This window comes from Gymnoscopelus braueri (assembly GCF_963280865.1).
Source record: "Gymnoscopelus braueri genome assembly, chromosome: 17".
Classification (NCBI taxonomy): domain Eukaryota; kingdom Metazoa; phylum Chordata; class Actinopteri; order Myctophiformes; family Myctophidae; genus Gymnoscopelus; species Gymnoscopelus braueri.
Window position 1 is genome coordinate 26,653,015 of NC_137617.1, and position 20,689 is coordinate 26,673,703.

Here is a 20,689-nt window from a genome sequence, read left to right on the forward strand (position 1 = left end):
AAAATAAAAAAACTCGAAAAATATCAAAGATTTTTCGAAAATAGCAGATCTACAACCTCACAACGTGGCGCATTGTGAGCTTGTAGATTGACTTTTTTTGTGGTTAAGTGGTTAAAGAGATGTACTCATCTCTTTAAAAGTGGACTGGAATAAAAAAATGAGACAAATGAATACAGCCCGGAAAACAAGTTGCAAGTGAACTGGTTTACTTTGAGAGGGTGAATGAGCAATTCCTATCATTCATACAAAATGTATATTACTTTGAAGAAATGTGCAAACAAAGCATTTATAAAGGATGCCTAAACATGCTCTGTGATGCTGGCATCTGGAAAAATATACAGTTAGAAATATATACAAATCCAAAAGTAGCAAGTTTTACATACTCAGTGTGGGCATTAGCAAGAATTGCTTGCATAGTTAAGTGCATGCATAAGCAATTTATCATGCAACAACTGCTGTGGTACATCTCATAAATGGCAATCTCTTTTCTCTCTTGTCTAACGTCAGTGCATTCAACATGGATCTGCTCTGTAGCGCGGATAAGCTAAAGATGTGCACAAGCCGTGATGTTACAGATAAAAAGACAGAGAAGGATGGTTTAGATTCAAACACACATACATAATGCGTATATATGTACATGTATGGTGTGTTCAATGAAGACATCCCAGGAAATTGTCTTTTTGAGTATCTTGGTTGTGTGTGTGTACAGTATGTGCAGTGGCTTCTGTTTTTTTGTTTTTGTTTGACATAAACCCTGTGTTCATCTGAGAGGAATGTTTTGAGATGTGTGGCAGTCTGAACAAAGTGGTTCCCCGTAAGGCTGTGTGCACCCGCAGTACCTTGTGTCAGCAGCTGGGGGGGCAGCAAAGGGGTGGAGGTGGGTGGGGTTGTTTGAGGGCAATCAACGGGGACGGGCAATAAACTGGAGAGTTCCACCCCACAGTGACACACATCCACCATTTGGAGAAAAGCGGGAACAACAACAACAAAAAAAAGGTTCATAGTACAAAGTGTATAAATTGTGACTGGATTGTACAAATTCTAAAAGTACAGCAGGTAAAACTAAATAATAATTCTATGGATCAGAATAAGCTCTATTTAACAGATATGGAATGATTGACTTCTGGGAAAGTTTTTTTTTCCTAGGTGGATATATAATATGCTGGGAGTGAAACTCTTCAATTATTACATTTAAAATACCATTACAAACCGTAGTCTTCAGACTTTTAACACCAGTAACGTGCTCCATTTTTATACTTGGACTGGGCCTCACGATGACACGTCTCATCTCGGATGCACATACAGTAGACGCTGCTTTAAAGGTCATTGCACAAATACTATAACACATCAAGGAGCATATTAAGATAGGATTCAACATGTCAACCGCATGTGCAGTTAAGCAGGGTTACTTGTGTATTACACAATACAGGTATTTTCAGTGCTTAATAAATATCAAAATTGCATTATAAATATAGCAACACCTGGCGTTATACAATTTAGAATAGACATTAAATACATGACATAATGATTATCTGAGGCACTGATGTTTTGCTTTTAATACAAGGCTCCTAATTCAAATCTCCCAGTCTCAGGAGGAACTGTACTGTATGTTTAGGGACATTTTTGGAAATCTTTAAATGGCCGCGCTGCCTCAGCACATCAGGAAACAACCAGCAAACTACCTTTGGTCACTGAGCGTTCGATGTTGACGTACATCTCAAAAAAGATCTCCTTCCGCCGTCATACAAGCCTTTCAGTCTTGTGCATAGCCACAGTTTCATCTCTAATGCAGTGGTTCTCAAAGTGGGGGTCCGTGGAAACCTAGGGGGGTCCCCAGCTATAAATGATTGATAGTTAGGAACCACACAGAAACCTCACAGGTCTGTATATCTGAGAGTGTTCACTCTAGTTATGGGGTCTGTGGTCTAATGCAGTGGTTCTAAAAGGGGATTCCAGGGACTCTGTGGGTTCCATTCGGGGGGTCTAAATTGACCCTTAGAAGTCTGTACCCTTAGAAGTCTGTACAAATGGAACCAAATGGACCCTAACGGGTCCATTTGGTTCCATTTGTACACTGTCAGAGTTAAGGGGAGACCTTGAAATGTAAAAGTTTGAGAACCACTGGTCTAATGCAATACCAAATTGGGGGTCCTTGAAATTGAAAAAGGTTCGAGAACCACTGCTCTACTGTACCTCTTCCCGAGACGCGCGCACCTTTGCCACAGTATGCTACAGACAGAACCAGGCAGAAATGCTTTATACTCAATATACTGTACATGTGTGGTCCGTAGGTTTATACAATACTATATAATATACTTCAAATTCAATGCAAACCATACAAAGTGCTTTGTTTAAATCCATTCCTAAATAACTATTAAACAAATTGGACAGTAACTGTCCAATATGGCAGCTGGTAATAATTAACCAATTGAAAGCTATAGGTGCTTTGAACATTTCCTCTGACAAGAAAACCACTTCAAATGGTTTGGAAACATCTTGGAGCTGCACTATGGATAGAATAATAGAATAGTTATCAGCCCTTCCAAGTCACTTTACTTGGGCTTCTGGGTGGTCCGCGTACTGTTAATAGGGATCTTTCTAGACGGCATAGTAGTCTTTTTAGCAGGCTCTTTCTTCGGTGGATCTTTCCCATTGGTAGAGGCCTGGGCGCTCTCTGTCTCTGCAGTGGAAGACTTAGACTTGGCGGAGAGCAGCGACGAACGCTTAGCCGAAGCAGACGCCTTGGTCAATTCCTTGTCTTTGACTGCGGACGGATTAGTCTGGGCCTCTGAAGACGTGTTCTGGGCCTTCTTGAGCGCTCCCTCTGCGACTCTCTCTCCAGGTGCATCTCCAACGCCATCCTCCGGACCACCTTTAGCCTCCGTTGCCCCAGATTTACCCCCGTCAGTTGACTTGCGGGTCTCTTTCTGCCTCAGGGCAGTCTTGAAGAATGACAAGCCTTTGTCCTCTGTCTTACTATTTCTCCGAGGTCCCCTTGATGACGGGGCCGCGTTCGCAGACGAGACCCCGACACTCGAAGACCGAAGGCTGGTCAACGAAGAGCTGCTACTGGAACTCCGGCCCCCTGGCCTGCTCTCCGCACCGCGAACCGGCTTGCCCTCCGCCCGGCTACCTTCTCCGCTCCGAGCTGAACTACCTCCATTTGCTCGAGAGGAGGAGCCCCCGTGGTTGACCTTCTTTTCGGACGCCGCATTGGTCCGTGAGGACTCTCGGCTGGCGCTCCTGTCGGCTGCTTTAGTCCTGCTTGAAGCTGAGCTCTTCTCTGCCCCTCTGGGCGACGACTTCCTTGGAGGGCGTGAGTTTTGTGATCCTGGAGAACCGCTTTTCCTCTGTTGTGCGGACTCAGGATGTAACGTCTCCTGGGATTGGGCTGACCCTTTTTTCGAAGGAGTGGCCGTTTTGGAGGCCGCAGCCTTGCTAGTTTTAGGAGGTCCTGAAGGGCTTCTGTCTTTGGGGTTAGACGCTGTGGCAGCACTCCTGGCCTGTGCTCGGGACGGCGACTTGTCAACAGCAGGAGACGCACGCGATGGGGAGCTGGAGGAGGTTGACGAGGTGGCAGGGCGCTTCTTGGGGCTCCTTTCAGACTCCAAAGAGGCCTTGGCGGAAGTCCTTCTTCCTCCGGTGCTCTCGCTACCACCCCCACTCCGTTGTTTAGACTCCTTGGATGTTACCCCATGTCCAGGACTGCCCTTATCCGCAGCAGTAGCTATGTTGTTGTTATCCCCAGTAGAGCTTCTCTGCTCTGCTTGGGATGCAGCCTTGGAATTACCCTGCTCCACTAGCCTCTTGCCACTTGGGTTACCCTCCAGTGCTGCCTTGCCCCCGGACAGTTTGTCATTAAAGTAGGAGGGTGAGGCCTTGTCGTCAGCCTCTCCGATCCTCTCCAGTGTGGGGGAGGACGAGTGGGAGTCCAGGGAAAAGCGAGATGGAGAATTGGAGCGGCGTTGGAGTTTGGCAGAGATAGGCCAGGGGGGCTTGGTGCCATTCTCACTAAGTGCCAGGGGACTGGCCATGGAAGACCTTGATGAAAATGTCTGCCTCTGCATGCCCCGCACTGCTGGTCGGGTGGAAAGGCCTGCTTGATAGAATAGCACATGTAACAAAAAGAATTATTCAGAACAATGTCAATGTGTCTGTCACAGTACAGGAAAAGACCAATGTAGGATGTGTCTGTCACAGTAAAGGAAAAAAAACTATGTAAGACGTGTCTGTCACAGTACCGAAAAAAACTGAATTATGTAGGATGTGTCTGTCACAAAACGGAAGCAAAAAAAACTATGAAAGGTGGAATGTCCACTCTCCTGAATGTAACGTACCGTCATCTTCACTCCGTTCTGCAGCAAACTCAGCTGACTCTGAGAGGGAGGCAAGCGAGGTGCGCCTGGAGGAGCCAGATGAGGCTTGGCTAGGCGGACGGCTGCCCATCAGCCTGCTGATCCAGTGCTCACAGAGCGAGGAGCTGGTGGATCCTGAGGGCCAAAACAGAAGGTTCAACATACAGAGGCGTCCCCCACAAGTTCTTTCATTCATTCAACGTTTATTTATTAAATATACATTGAGGGCAGAGCCCCTCATTATAATTTTTTTTTAAAGATTTATTTTGGGCTTTTTTATGCCTTTTATTGATAGGATAGTAGGTTGACAGGAAACGGGGAGAGAGATGGGGAGTGACATGCAGCAAAGGCTGTCGGGATCGGGACTTGAATCCGCAATGCGCTGTCAGGCTACTTTGGAGCCTAAAGGTGCCCGGACCGCTGGCCGAGCCCCTCATTTTCAATGTAAATGAGTAAAGCATGACATTTAAATAGGAGATTGCATTATTTAACAGTGCAGTTAAACTGAGTAAACAATAGTTCACACCATACCTCCCACAGAGCTGTTAGCAGACCACGATGGTATTGTGGCGCGTCTTTGATAAAACAAGATGTAGGCAGTCTGCTTGCAAACGTCATCATCAGATATGGATTGGACATCACTATCATCAAAACAGTACCACTGCCCATCAATGGAGTTCTTACAGTGAGCTACAAGACAAAAGGAAAATGACAATGAAACAACAATTATAATTATTTGTATTTATCCTTTATGTTACCTGGGTAAAACCACATTGAGATTTTCATCTCTTTTTCAAGTGGGCCCTGGCAAAGAAGGCAGCACACATATACGTAGTTTCACATGAATGTAAAAACAAGTAAATAAGATAGTAAAAGCACCGTTTAAAAACACAAGCCGTCTATGGCAAGCAGGTGTCCAACTTATTCATTAAAATGATCAATTCCAATGAGAGAATATATTTTTTGTAATCGATTCCAAGAGAATGGTGCAGCATAGTGAATTTAGTTTTTCCTGTGGGAACCTGATAAGAGCAGTATTGGGACTTTTAGGTTCAAAACACACTGTGCTTCCAATAACAGTATCATGTCGCTGTCAGGCAGAAACCTAGCCTGGTTCCATACCATAGACCCCGCCCACTCTCTGAGTAGACTGCCTCTTGGTTGTAAATGGGAACCTAGGACTTCTCCGGTACAAAATGTATTGTCCAATGAGAGTCGGAGGTGGGCGTGGGGATCCCTTAGGATTGGTTTAGGGAAACTCTAATCCCCTCCCCCTTGTAATCGCCTACACTGGAGCCAATGTCAGACTGAAGCTCTACGCAGCTTGAGGCTGATAATCAGGCTAGCAGAAAGCACGTATCTCCATGTTTTTTTCATAAATGAATGCCCTATTTCGTCATACTACAGTGTCACACAAAAATAGCAAAAAGAGCACTTGCTCTGATGAAGGCTCATAGCCAAAATGCGTAAGCGTTCGTTTATTGGTGTGTGCCAATAAAAGAAGTGGAAATGTGAGTACTTTGTCCTCCATTGACTTGAAATTTCGGATGTGCTACCTTTTTGGGATTCTTTCAATTCCTGTATACTGGATTTTGGCCCTAGCACTCCAATGAGAAAACTCATTGTTGATGCGCAACCACTTTTTCTTATTTAATATAATAACTACATTGTATGCATCGGAACAAAGGTTACGTTTCTTTTTTTTTTTTTTGAAAAGTAACAATTTTGGACATACAAGGTTTCCACCCGACACAGTGACGATCAATGGATTGTGTTACCTGTATAATGCCCGCCCTGCATGGTCCCATGGTGGTTGCACACAGCGTACAGGTCGTACAGGTAGTCCTCTGGGTCACGGCCCATGCCGTAAGGTCGTCTCCACGGCGACCAGTGGGAGGGCAGACTCCAGCTGCTCTGGCTCCTCTTCACCATGTGGGGCGCCATGTCCATGCCGTTCAGCGGGAAGCGCACCATGTTCTGCATCTTCATCCGCCGGTCCCCGTCCTGGGAGACGCATCACATCAGATATGTATTTAGCCGCGGACCCCCCCCATCTTAAAAGGTTTAGTGCCAGGTACCCCCAGAAGAGAAGATTTGTGTTAAAAAATTCTAATGTGTGCAAAATATTTTCCAATACTTTCATGATTTAAAAAAATAATATTCAAAAATAGCAGATATGCAATGAAGTCGTGCAGCGGGAGCTGTACATCTGCTATTTTTGAACAGCCAAATTTAGCTGGGGACCCTCTGGAACCCCCCCCCAAGGACCCCTGGGGGTCCCCAACCCCAGTTTGAGAACCACTGCTATACATGATTAACATTATCGTCTTAGCGATTATTTTATTGATTACTTGTTCAATTAATCGAGAAGCGGGTTATCTTTTATGTTAGATTTTTTAACAATCGACAACATTTATTTGTCTGATTAACCTTAAGCCGTATTTTATTCTTCGTGGACCTCGTGGCACAATTCTGTTGTACAAAAATTGCAAAATTAGCAAATCTACAAGTTCACAACGAGCTTGCAGATTGGCTATTTTTGCTATTTTTCTAAACCTATGATTTCATTAAAATGCATCATTTTTTATAATCGTTTAAATCAATTAGTTCAATTAACTGTGGCAGCCCTAGTTACTGTACGTGTACTTTATTGTTTATTGTTTTATTGTTTTATTGTTTATTGTTTATTAAGGATCCCCATTAGTCTACACCTTAGTGGAGACTATTCTTCCTGGGGTCCAGAATACATGCAAAGAACAATACATGCTATGCACAGGAACATCCCCAGTGTTGAGTGTTTTTAACACTGAGGATTGTACTGCGTATTGTACTAGTATTATGTATATGTATACGTGGTTGTTTAATCCGTATGTATAAGCTTATATAAAAGATAAAAGGTAAAGATATAACATTAATCTCAATCTTCCACCTTCCCAATCCCCTTCTAGCCTCAGTCCCCTTCTTGATTGATTGATTGATTGATTGATTGATTGATTGATTGATTGATTGATTGATTGATTGATTGATTGGTTGATTGATTGATTGCAGTTCTGCAGAAACGATATGTGCATTCCTTGACTGGAATAACAAAGTACATGCTTAAGAGTTTATGTCCATTGTGCTCTTTTATGCCCTAATCAGTACCTGTCGGAATCGTTTGAGGTGAAGTATGAGAATGTCTGGCAGGGTCCACAGACTGAGCTTGATGCTGCCCTGTTGAAGCTGCTTACAGTGCGGACAGCGCCATGCATCATCCGGAGCAAGCTGGAAGTATTGTGAACACACCCGGGGTTTAAACACAGCATAGTAAAGCATGTGGAAATGAACGTTACAACACTGCAAAGAGTACTACCCTGCGAATGAAAACTTCCATTAGTATTCACATCGTACACAAATAACAACCATCGCTGTACAACCATTCCATGCAGTCATTCAATATTCCCAGAATATAATTTATATACTAGTCACGGGTCCTCGCCATGCTGGCTTGTGGTGGACATTTTTTAGCCATGGACATACAAAATGAGCGGACAATAATATTACCAGAAACACATAAGGAGCTATAGCCTTAAAAGACCTTTACAGGTGTGTAACTCTGAGAGTCAGTGCACAAATGGAACCCTACGGGTCCATTTGGTTCCATTTGAGCACTATCAGAGTTATGGGGGTTCTTGACAATAAAAAGTTAGAGAACCACTGTCCTAGTGGACTCCTAATGTGCCATAGTGTCATAGTAATTCATTGTCATACTGTACATATTCTGAGGAAAACCTGGACATTCAGTAATTGGGATTAAAATGTCAAAATCTAAAATTTGCCGCGGTCAAGGCCAAGTCTTGCCACGGACACACTTGTCCGTGTACGGACACATTGATGACTGATACTAGTCCATATCTGGAGATGTGTGCACCCAAAGTACTTGACTTGAAAAGAATTGGGACAGCAACTACAGTGACTACAGATCTCATTTTGTAATTAAAGCTCAGGCTATATGCTAAGATACTGCCCCCTGCAGGATCTTTCCAATTTCATCTCCTTAGTTACTCCTGTTCCGACTGCCAACAGCCTGGGTGTGGTCCTGGACGGTCAGCTGTCCTTCCAGGCACACATCGGCAGCAATCACTTGATCCTGTAGGTTTACACTTTACAACATACGAAGGATCAGAACTTGCCTCACCAGGGCGTCTGCCCAGCTCCTTATCGAAGCCTCCAGGCTCGACTATTGCATCTCCCTCCTTGCCGGTCTTCCAGCATGCTCACTAATGCACTGATGACGCAGAATGCCTGGTGTTCAACGTCACAAAAATCTCCCCTCTTTTGTGTCCCCTTCACTGGCTTCCAGTTGCTGCCTACGCTCTTTACAAAACACTGGTGATGGCTTATACTGTCCTGCATTGCACCCCTGTACCCAGTGCAGGATTTACGGAAGGGCTTTAGGTGCTGAAGCACAGGGCACCAACCTGGGGGGGGGGGGGACCAAACGGTGGGGAGAAAGTGAAAGAAGACTGAACTATCACCGAAAAGCGCCGAGATTTAGAAGCAACCCGGGCACCGAAACGGGTCGTAGTACCGGGCACCACGAAGGGTTAATCCGGCCCTGCCCGTACCTTCAGTACACGATCCAACCCCCCACCGCTTCCTGCTCACAAAATAACACTGTCTGTCAGTTATGTAACATAAGAGATTTAAATAGGTTTAAATAGGATTAAACCTGACTTAGGCCAAATGATTTACTGATTTACTCCAGACAAATTGCCTATTTTGGCCCAAGTCACACTCGGGAGATGGGCCATTATACTAAAAGAGGAAGGAACAGCATGATCCTTTTCAATTAGGAGATAGGCGGTTTTACCAGAGGTGGCCAGTGTCATGAGGAGCTGACTTAAGCAAAAATAACATTTTCAGACAGACAGACAGACAGACAGACAGACAGACAGACAGACAGACAGACAGACAGACAGACAGACAGAAGATATTGATATTGGACAGTAGGATATAATGAGCCCACCTGTTCCTCTTTGGTGTAGAGCTGAAAGCACTGGGCAATGGAGCAGGTCTGTGGCTGGAGGTGCAGGTCCTTCACCTGACGCACGCTCTCAGCATCCGGGATGTATTCATCCTCGGTCCGCTTGAAAAGACTGCAGAAGGAACAAGCACAATTTGTTTTGTCTTTTTGTCTTTTTTGAGCTTGTAGATCTGCTATTTTTGGCTGCTTTTCAAGTGGCCGAAATGTTTGTACATAGGGTTGAAGTGGTTGATGTCTGTTTTGAAATAAAATCTAAATCTACAATGTAACTAGTAACTAAAGTTTTCAAATAGTTGTAGTGGAGTAAAAGTACAATATTTGCCTCTGAGATGTAGTAGAGTAGAAGTAAAAATATTGAAAATTGGAAATACTTAATTACAGTACTTGAGTACATGTACTTAGTTACTTTCCACCACTGCAAATGACAAACAAAACATGATCAACAGAACATCGATAACCCACCGAGATGTGTGACACTAAATGAAGTCATGATGCTTACTAGTCTTTTGTCTCTTTGTCCCATTCGACCACTATTTTGACATGAGGTGGTCCTCCAGCACCACAGGACTTGTATGCCCTGTTAAAACACAGAATTGTTACAATTAATTACGTTACATTTTAGTCATAATATGCTCTCTCTGTCTCATCCAGAATGACTGACAATGAGGGCAAAAAGCAGAGTCATGAATCAATCCTAAGATCTAAGACCCTAAGACAGGGGTCTTCAACGCTTTCAGCCCAAGGACCCCCTAGCTGAGAGAGAGATGAAGCAGGGACCCCCTCGAAATTGTATAAAATTGTGTTTTAGATTCAACTTTTTTTGTTTACGTTTACTGTTCTTTTTTCCCCTCGACACCTATACCTCTTTGCCAAAAATAGCCGATCGACAAGTAGATAAGTTGTAGATCTGCTATTTTTGGCTAAAGTTCTCCTCAGAAAAGGGATGCTAGGGTTCAAGTGGTTAAGGTAAAAAAATATATATATATCACACAAAGATTTGGCGGACCGCCTGTAGTAACTCTGAGGACTCCCTAGTGGTCCCGGACCCCCTGTTGAAGACCCCTGCCCTAAGACGATCCAAAAGCAGTAAGAACGGAAAGAGGATTTATCCATAAATGAATGCAAAACAAACATCCTAGCCAAAGAAATGTGGTCAGTCACTCCAGCGCTAGGTGTTCCCCACCATAAAAATGTCTCAGCAAGAGTTCTGAGGTCAGTATAGCTCAGAGTTTGAGTCCATTAAAGGATGATTTAATTTGACTTCATACACCCACCACCACTGGTGAGACCTGAGCCCCCTCTGCTGGTGGAAAAGTGACATTACCTTTCCACAGAGGGGTGGCAGAGAGGCTGCTCCTCTTGAGGCAGCAGATATGTGATCCCGACCACTCCCACCACACGCAGACTCAAGGGCCCCGCCTACAGACAGCCATGGAGAATTACATTTCAATAGACACGTCAATAACATGAGTTATTAGCTGTCAACTTCAAACATGAAGTGCGTGGGTGCGTGTGCATGTGTGTGCACCTGCACAAAGACTCCGGGGCGCAGGAGATGTTTCATCTTCTCCAGGATCTCTTTCTGAAGTACGTCCCAGGTCACCATACGCTCCAGATACAGCACGAACGGATTTCCAAACCTGCAACAGTTACACATACAAACAATGCATTTTTATGGTCATTCTTTTTTTCTTCTTTTTTTTCAATTTAAAGGTCCAATCCGGGATGTGTTGTTTGGGTAGGTAGGGTCTTACCTGCGTCCTTGCTGTCCAGCACAGGCTCTATTACACACCAACAGGACCACCTTATCGGCCTTATCGGCCTTATCGGCCTGGCCACTGTTCCTATTAGGACTCGGAGGCGGCGTTCCAGCCTCTTGTGTTTGTGTTGATAGCCTGTTATTATCCGTCCCATACTTCAAGTTGTTCTGGTTCAGGTTGGCATGCGGACTCCCTGTAGGCAGTGCATACGCTGTACATTTGTCAACAAAAAGAAAACCACAAACAAAGACAAAGTTGAAAACCGTGTGTGCTTCTTCCTACCGGAACTTCACCATATAGCAAGCAAGTTTGTGTAATGGCTTCCGGTTTAAAGCATTTCTCTCTTGTTGATTCCTGTGTAATCTAATCTGGCCTCAGTCTGGCCTGCATGTAAGCTAAACTGATTTGAGAGGAATCAGAATGTCAGATATACTGTACCTCCTCCTCCTCGCTGTGAGCGGATCTGCTCTGGTCTGAATAACTCAGGTGTTTCAAAGGCAAAGATGGAGTCGCTCTCCTGAATGATCTCAAGGTCATCCTCGTCATCGCAGAAGGAACGGTGGAAGCCGTCATAGTACATCTCAGTCAGGACAATCTGATTAGACACACGGAACAGAGGCACGGCATAGAAACGGATGTTATATAACACAGCACAGAGGCATGGGCACAAAGGCATGATGGAAACTCAGAAAACATTTGAAATCCGTACGTAAATCCGGGAAGTACGGGATTGATTAAAAAAACTGCTAAAAATGGAATAGATACAATGTAATACACTGTATGCATAGAAGTGTAGACAGTATGAAACAGGATGAATTTTTAATCGAGCAAATACCACATGCCACACCCAATGGCTTTCACTGGGATTGAAAAGCCTTGAAACACCAAAGAGGCAATATTTCATGGAGGGATCAAACATACCGCTTCACTGAGCTATGTAACAGAATTGTAAATTCTTCGAACAGTTCACTGACATCCTTTTCTCTGCCATTTGTATTATTTCATGGCTTTGGCAGCATTCACTTTAAATGACACAGTACCGATACTGAACTGGACTTGAGGTTTATGTACTTCTGTAAGGTCATGGGTTCCTGTACTGTAGTCCATTCACCCTCAGATAACCCATTTGGAGAAAGCCTCCGCTTGGAACTTCACTTTAATCCCTATATAGCTAACTCCCTGTGTATAATTATATGCCATTTCATGTCATAATGTGTTAAATTAAAGTGCCTTCTGTGTATTCTGTGTTGTCTATTGGGAGTACAGGGCAAAATGTGTTAATACCATGTTGATTTAACGTTTACGTGCGTGTGAATTTGTACACATTCAGCGTTAAACGAACACTCGGGATTTACAATGATGTGTGCCGTGTTTTATGTCTTGCAGGAAAATAGATGTCCTACTTGGTAGGCCTGTCAGAGTTATTACATAATGGTCTAATCGCAATTATTTGAGAGAATCGCAATTATTGGAAAGAATCTCAATGATTTAGTATAATCGTTATTGTCATAATTGTTTCCATGTTGAAAAATGTTCTTATATTTTCAAACATAAAAAAATATATATAGTGGAAATAGCAGATCTACAAGCTCATAACACGTCTCGATGCGACGTGTTGTGAGCTTGTAGATCGACTATAATTTTCCGGAAAGTATTACATTATAAAATAAGTCATTCAATATGTCATAAATGTCTTTGTATATTTAGGTTATTTGTCATATCTTGTGCAACTTCGCGTTAAAGCCAAACAGAAATGTAATTTGTATTCTTATGTTCTAGTGTTCAACGACAAAAACACAATTCAATCATTAATGGAAAATTATTTACGTGAAAATTAATCGTCACATATACTACTTGGGGACAACAGTGTCTTGAACTTGGGACATTCGTGATGCTAGAGACATTTAGCACCAAATAAATGGTGTCACCGCACCTGTTGGGTGGGGATTTTGGTCTCCTGTGCTACAGCTTGTCTCAGCCTGGACACAGTGCTGGACAGAGGCACTGCCACGCCCACTCTCATGCAGTGAGAGCACTTTCCTTGGTACACCACCGTCACGTACAAAGGCCTGGAAGGCAGAGAAGAATATGAAATAAAACAGCTGTTTAATGCGACAATCATTTGAACACAGCACTTCAAAGTTTACAGACCTTCCAATTTTAGCCTCTTCCTCTTGACGGATCTAAGTAGAGCTCTTCAACAATTTCTTGGTTTGACAACACTCTTTTGAAATCCATTTTCAACTCTAAATATATATATATATATTTTTTTTTTGTTTATTGTTTTTATTTATACACGCACGCACGCACGCACGCACGCACGCACGCACGCACGCACGCACGCACGCACGCACGCACGCACGCACGCACGCACACACACACACACACACACACACACACACACACACACACACACACACACACACACACACACACACACACACACACACACACACACACACACACACACACACACACGCACACACAATCCTCACCGTGTGTGAGGTACTGGGATGGGCAGTGAGATGCAGAGGAAAGGATCAAAGGTGTTGCTCTGTTTCTGGCAGTGAGGACAGGTCAAAGAGGACCTACAACGAAACACAGAAATAAAACATAGAAACGTGAAGTGAAAACATATCGAGGGAATCTCTGGCTATCTGGCTGTAGCTATTTTGGGGGTCCTTGTTGGCATAAGGTTTGGAACCCCTGGTCTAGTTCGTTGTTCAAGGGGAACTGGCATAATGACTAAATTGGGGAGAAGAAGTGAATTACAGATAGCCTGGCATTGGCCAGACTGATAACGTGGATTCACTCTCACGTTCCTCCCGGTGGAGGAGGAACTTGCGAGTGAATCCACGTTCATCAGTCTGGCCAATGCCAGGCTAAATTACAGACACTCACCCCTCCCAAAATACATACCATTGAAGTGCCCTTGAGCAAGGCACTCAACCCCCAACTGCTCAAGTGGAGCATAGTATGACTGTGAGTTTTACCGGGCAGCTCACAGGTGTAAATGAGAGTAACAGTATACTGGAGGTGTTTGCACACTGAGTCCCATGAGATTTTGTATCGGTCAATCCGTCATAGAGAAGTGTGTTTGTTTTAAATGTTTTTTTTTGTGTGAAGTAAACAAAATAAGATCATAGAATGGATGGTCTGCAGGGCAGCTTTTAAGTCTCTAATCCAGCGCTACTCAACCCGCGGGCCGCATGCGGCCCGATCGCAGCGTCTTGGCGGCCCCCTCATGGTCAAAAAAAAGCACAGGATAAAAATATACATTTTCGTTCAAATATATGGGTTGCTAAAACATTTTTCAAAAACAAACAGACAGACATACATACAGGTGCGTCAATTGTTACAGGTATAATGCATAGTTTTCTATGCATTTCGGGTTTTTGGGGGGGTTTGACCCCCACATTTTTCCGGCCGCGCGGCTTTGCCGCGCGCCCAGGATAGGTGTCTGCCACTGGACATACACACAACACAAAATAAACTGGTACAGTGAAAAGAATATGATGTCAAAATGTACATTTTCTTGTGCGTTACAAAATCGAAAAATCCAAAATAGGACCGTCATTTTTATGGCGGCCCCTTGGACTTTTGGTATTTTGCTGAGTGGCCCCTGAGCCATCTTAAGTTGAGTAGCCCTGCTCTAATCTGTACTCTAGGTACATGGAGGAATGTGTATGGGAAAGATTTCATCTAGCTTTCAGTCGAATGAGGCACAGTGACCATTAAGGTATTTAATAACGGTCAGCACCTTTTCCCAACCACACCAGAAATAAAAAACCCTGTCAGAGTGGGCTGGGATAAAAATTATGATAGCTACAAGATGGGGGTATATACACAGAGACAGTGAGCTTTAGAAAAAACCTGTGTAATCTGATTCGATATTCTTAGGGAGTTATGAAGGTTAAAACAATTACATGACAACCTTAGGAAACAGGAGTGTGCAGGAAGAGAGCTTCTCAAATTAGCCTGGTAACACAATGATGAGGTTTCTGACCTGTGTTGAGCCTGAAACAGCTCCTGTACAAAGGAGGCAGGTGCTGGGAGAGGAGATCCCTCAGGGACGCTTTCATCTTCTAGTGGAGGCTGGAGACATTTACACAGATTTAAAATGTCCATTAGAAGGGACAATCACAAAATACACAGGATCATAATGTATATAAGTACATACTGCACACATTGCAGTTACATTGTTATTATCAAAGTATTAATACAATAATCTCAGTATATACTGTAGTTATTATTGATCAAATGAGAAATGTTGGGACAAGACTATTGTTAAACCGTACACAGTCTGTCTTAGAACAGTGGTTCTCAACCTTTTCAGGCCGTGACCCCCCAAAATAATCATATTTGAACTGGGGACCCCCCAGAAAAGTGGGGAACAGTGAATATAGCAGATCTACAAGCTCACAACGCCTCGCAACGCGAGGCGTTGTGAGCTTGTAGATCGGCTATTTTCAAATGTTTCGCCTCTTTCTTATATTATTTGACAATTTGACCAATGTTTGACCACTTTTTATAGGTCGGGTCCCGACCCACAGGTTGAGAACCACTGTCTTGGAAGACCCAAGGACATGGTTTACTTACGTAAATTGCTGAATATAGATTTGTCCAATATGATGCACATAATTTTGGGTCGTTTTTTTTTTTTTACCTTCCTGGGGGGTCTGCTGTCAGGGTGGACGATGTTATTGAGATCTTCGTGAACTCTGTCCAGCAACCACAGGAGGAACTCCTGGGCATCGTGTTGGGCATTGCCCCGAAACTGGAGGGCACTCTTGGACACCACATTCTGGAGCACACAAGAGAACAACAGTGGTAACAGACCCATCAGATCCTAGCGAGCAGCTTCTGGAAAACAGAAAAGCATTTTCAAACGGGCACCATTTCTCTTCCTATCACAGTGGGGCCCGTCATGAAATATTCAGCAGGCTCTTTTTTCCCCCAGGATGCCACGGTCAGCGTTATTCCTGAAGGTTGGTGGTGGAGGTGATGGAGACGTGGGTGGTGGCTGTGATGAAGAGCAGGCCTGGGAGAGGCCTCGTCGACACGCCCGCGACAGCGGGGCCGGAAATCGACAGCTTTAACATTAGCCACTGACGCTCAACAACAGCGTGTGCTCGCAGAGCAGGGGGCGGCAGCGAAGTCACCTCTACTCGGAGCAGGCCTATCAGATGTCACGGAAGGTCAAAGATGTGAGGAGACTGAGCATTATGAGCCTGCCTCATGGGACTACTGCTCCTCTTCTTCAACCCATTACCAAGGCAAGACACACTTTACGCAAAGTGTGGCGTATACTTAAAGTGCAAGCATTCCATCCCAAGGCTTGAACACAGAGAATGCCTCTTTAACTCACTGAAGACCTTTTATACTTTGGCTATTCTAAAATATCAGAGTTGCAATGCGACATGTTGTGAGATTGTAGATCAGAAACATTGTGAAAGAATTTGAAAAAACATTATGTATATATTTTTCCCTATAATAATGACATGGCCAGGTTGAAAGTGGTTAAGTCAAGGTGTTGCTGTTTTTTATTACTGTAAAGTGTGAGCCAAAATGAGGGGAAATCCAACAGGGAAGCAGTTCTAGGACAATGTTCTGTGTGTCTATTTACAGTAGTTCTACCAAAAATAGTGTATCCTGCACATACTGTAGCTGCATGTTGTGCACCTTCCACAGTGCTGTCAAGTTGGCAACAAAACATGTCCAAGACAAAACAAGTTTGTTCATACTTTGTGTCTGGTACTTATGAGTGACAAAAAAAGCCCAATCAATCCATTACAAATTGATTAATTTCACTGACACAGTGTTCTGTTAAAAAAAAACATACAATACGTGCAGATGCAGAAAATTGCAAGCAATCTAGGAAAACAACAACTTTAAGTTCAGCCTTTACTGCTTATTGTGCCAATGATTATATTGATAGCATCAATCATTCAATAAGTCAATATAGGCTAATGTCGAACATACCAGTAGGTAAATGTAACATTATCGTTTCAGCCAGGCACTAAAGTCTTCTACTATCCTTTATAAAATGATAACTGTCAGTTTTCATTTTATGTTAACAGTATAGTTGCCTTTTTCAAAGAGGGCAAATTATTTTGGGACAAAACTCATCCTGGCAAATTTGTTTACAAGACTATGAGTTTAGTCAGTTTGGGTGGTACTTGACAACAATGTTGCTCAAACCAAATGCTTCTGAGACCAAATGGATGTCTCATTCCCTTGTGTAATCACCACTGATGTATTCCTAATGAGCAGTGCTAAGTGCTTTCAATAAAGCCTGATACTGTGGTCCTGGACAATAAGCTATGGAGCTGCAAGGCAACCTCACATGCGGTCACTGGGCCTCCTGTAATCTACACGAGCATCGGAAATGGCATGCTTCAGTGAACTTCAATTAACTGCATTTAAGTTTCTGATATATAGGGTTTGGGTAGTGCAGCAAAGAAAAATCAATTGAATGAAGCACACGCATTTTTTTTCTTCCAAATACCTTAAAGGAAGAGTTCACATTTTAACAAGTGCATCTGGGTCAGCTTGAATGGAAAGCATGTTCAGTCAGTCCAAAAAGAACTTGCCTCAGTCCTATGGAGTGTCAAATATTTAGGAATATATTTTGCACACCTGAAATGCTTTTAACAGGTGCATATGAGGTGGAAGAAACGACTAAAGAGGTCGATGCAAAAAAAAGGAACAGAATTCTGTACACTAGTCTTCACTAGTACTGCTTCAGTGTTTTGACTGAAAGGCTGTGCCTGCTGAAGGCAATCACACAGAAACTGTTTACAATCCATTTACATACAACAACAGCAGCAATCAAATCCTGCCTCCATTGTCTCCAAATTCAAGCCCTGAAATTAATAAATGAAGACACCTGGACCAGGATATTAACCAGATACAAATATGAAATATCCCTTTTAGCACCGTTCTTCATATTCAGAGGGTGTGCTTCATTTCTGATGCCAGCTCACACCCTGGAATCAAGGCCTGGCACTCTAAAGTGACTAATCTATATCAAATCGACAGATTGTACTCTGGCTGACAACCAAGGGAAGAAGAAAGGGACAGAAATAGTAGCAGTGTCAGGAATAAGCAATGTTCAGTTCCCCTCCTATTTTTATTTTGAACCCATAAGATGGGACAAGAATCTGTCTAAAAGAAACAGGTAAACTATACAGGCCCTGATCCCTGATGAAAAGTAACATTTGTGAATGTGACAGACATTATTTGTAGTGCTGGAAAGGAAACCTGCCTGTGTAGTCCTGATGAAGGCTATTCCAAATGTTTTAAAATGTTGTATTGAGGCTAATAGGCTAAATAGACTGGTGTTTGGATGTTTTACCATTCTAGGACTGGTAACTCTACGAAGAGGCATTTAGAATACAGAAGTATAGTTGAAGTGGATTATTTTCCCCAGCTGAACTTTAATACTTCTGACACATTACCTGTAAGCCCCCCAAAGTACACAGTCAAATCCTCAGTGTTCATTTAACTCAGAGATTGCACACCTGTAACTAAATAGACCCGTTATGGGTCTGTACTCTGAGTTACAAAAGGATAAATTAACACTAGGTGTGTATGTACAGTAACAGTATTAGGATAAGACACTAGTCCAAATAGCTATCTTTGACCCTACTATGGTTTAGTAATAATGGTTATTACATGGATTGCAACTATAATTGGTCTGTGTGGAAGAATGCATGGCCTAAAAGGGAAAATAATGCATGAGATTAATTAGGCCTAATTGATATGAAAAATGTACAAACTTACAGAAATAATAATTAACCAAAGTAGCCTATAGGCCTACTGTAGGTAATTCCAAGGTAGCACCGTTTTAGTGAAATCACCTACAAAACCAGACCAGCCAATATGTCTAGGCCAGCAATATCCCAGTGATCAAATGCTAACATTATTACCCTAGACTAGAGATTTAGGCTATACTGTATTCTACAGGTGCATATAAAGGACACCTTATTCCTTTTCCTGCATGCAGACTATAGGCCTAATAGGCTACTTGTGGAGGAATAATGTTCAGTGTGTTTTATTGTCACATGCAGGTAGCCTACAGGCTACAGCTTGTAGCAGCAAATATATGTTCTTGTACTCATTCATTCTTGTACTCCACTTCAGAATTGCGAATACAAATAAAATACAAAAGTCAGAATAAAATCAGGATAAAAATGCAACATAAATAGACGTAGCAATAAAAACAGGGGAAATAATGTAATCCTACCCAGTTCAAACAAAAACACAGAACTCAGTCCAAATTAAAATCGCAGCTGAAATGTGCTCATAATAATAATAGCTCATGAACTTACCTTGAATTCCCTGCTGTGCTGAGGGGTGTACTCGAAGGTCCACAGCGCCCTGACCAGACCAGACAGCTGCTCGGTCACTTCCCCAGACTCCTGCTGGCCGACGCCGCCTTTCTTCTGCACCAGGACCCCGTTGCTGGTGGCCTTGGAGCCGGACTTCACGTCGTTGTTGCCCGTGGGGGTGGTGGTAGTGGTGGTGGTCGCACCCTGACCCAGACCCCCGTCTGATCCCCCTCCTGTTCGGAACTGCTCCAGAGCGAGGTACTCGGCGAAGAGCTCGGTGTTGCTCAGGCACTGCAGGATGGCGTTCATGAAGCAGGTGTTGCCGTGGTTCTTCAGCCCGGCCACCCCGGGCACCTTGTCCCCGAAGAGGAGGAACCCCCCGCAGTCGCTGTCGTCGGAGGGCACCGCGGACCCCCCGTGGGTGGCCGTGGGGATGAAACAGGTCGCATCGTCCTTCTTGTCGGCGGACGAGGCGTGCTCCTCCGTGCCGAAGTGAGACAGAGTGGACAGCGTCCGGAGGACTCTGTTCATGAAGCTCCCCACCGAGCGGACCGAGCTCCTCCGGAACAGCTTCTTGCTGAAGGATTTCTTCTCCTTGTTGCTGGCGGCGGCTTTCGACATGATGGCTGTCTGTTGATCCACACGGGTTTCCCCTTCCCCAATTAGGCCTAATATTCCTGGACAGGGTCCTCCTCTCCTCTCCTTCTTCTTTTAGAGCGTCGCTCCCGCTGCCATTCCTACTGTTGTGGCGAGTCGAGTCAACCACGACAGGTTAACCGATGTTCACACACACACACACACACACACACGTAGAGCTATAATAGAATCATGTTGTGGCTCTTAAAACCCTCTATATGGCTCCATAACATGCTCCGAGGGAGACCATGATAATAATAATATGATCATGACAGCACGGGAACATAAAAAAGAGCCACGGATCATCATCAGCCCACTTGCATCACTGCGTCGGATTGCATAAACACGCTCCATGGGATGGAGGGAGATCCACCTTCTAGTGTGGTCCCGACCCGATCCAAGTGGATCATCTGGGATCATCTGGACCCGTCGGTCCAGAGAGAAGAAGAGGACATCTAATATAGGTGTCACGTTAGGTTTACGCGAAAAAAATAATTAGCTCCTCTCTGTTGACTAGATCAAAATAATGATTCTCGTGTATCAACAGCAAATCACCATTTCAACCGAGATCCCCAATGT

The 20,689-nt window shown here is 43.7% G+C and overlaps 1 protein-coding gene across 1 annotated transcript; it reads right to left on the reverse strand.

The window, feature by feature from the left end:
* Positions 1-2,552: 2,552 nt before the first annotated feature.
* LOC308104445 (ubiquitin carboxyl-terminal hydrolase 31-like) lies at positions 2,553-20,095 on the reverse strand (the record flags this gene model as incomplete). Its single annotated transcript, XM_080454855.1, has 16 exons — positions 2,553-4,096; positions 4,338-4,490; positions 4,887-5,045; positions 6,134-6,359; positions 7,500-7,619; positions 9,364-9,493; positions 9,881-9,958; positions 10,706-10,800; positions 10,910-11,021; positions 11,136-11,334; positions 11,580-11,736; positions 13,075-13,210; positions 13,637-13,729; positions 15,148-15,236; positions 15,808-15,945; positions 19,475-20,095. 16 exons carry the CDS (start codon positions 20,093-20,095, stop codon positions 2,553-2,555), a joined length of 4,050 nt encoding a protein of 1,349 aa, XP_080310981.1.
* Positions 20,096-20,689: the final 594 nt, after the last annotated feature.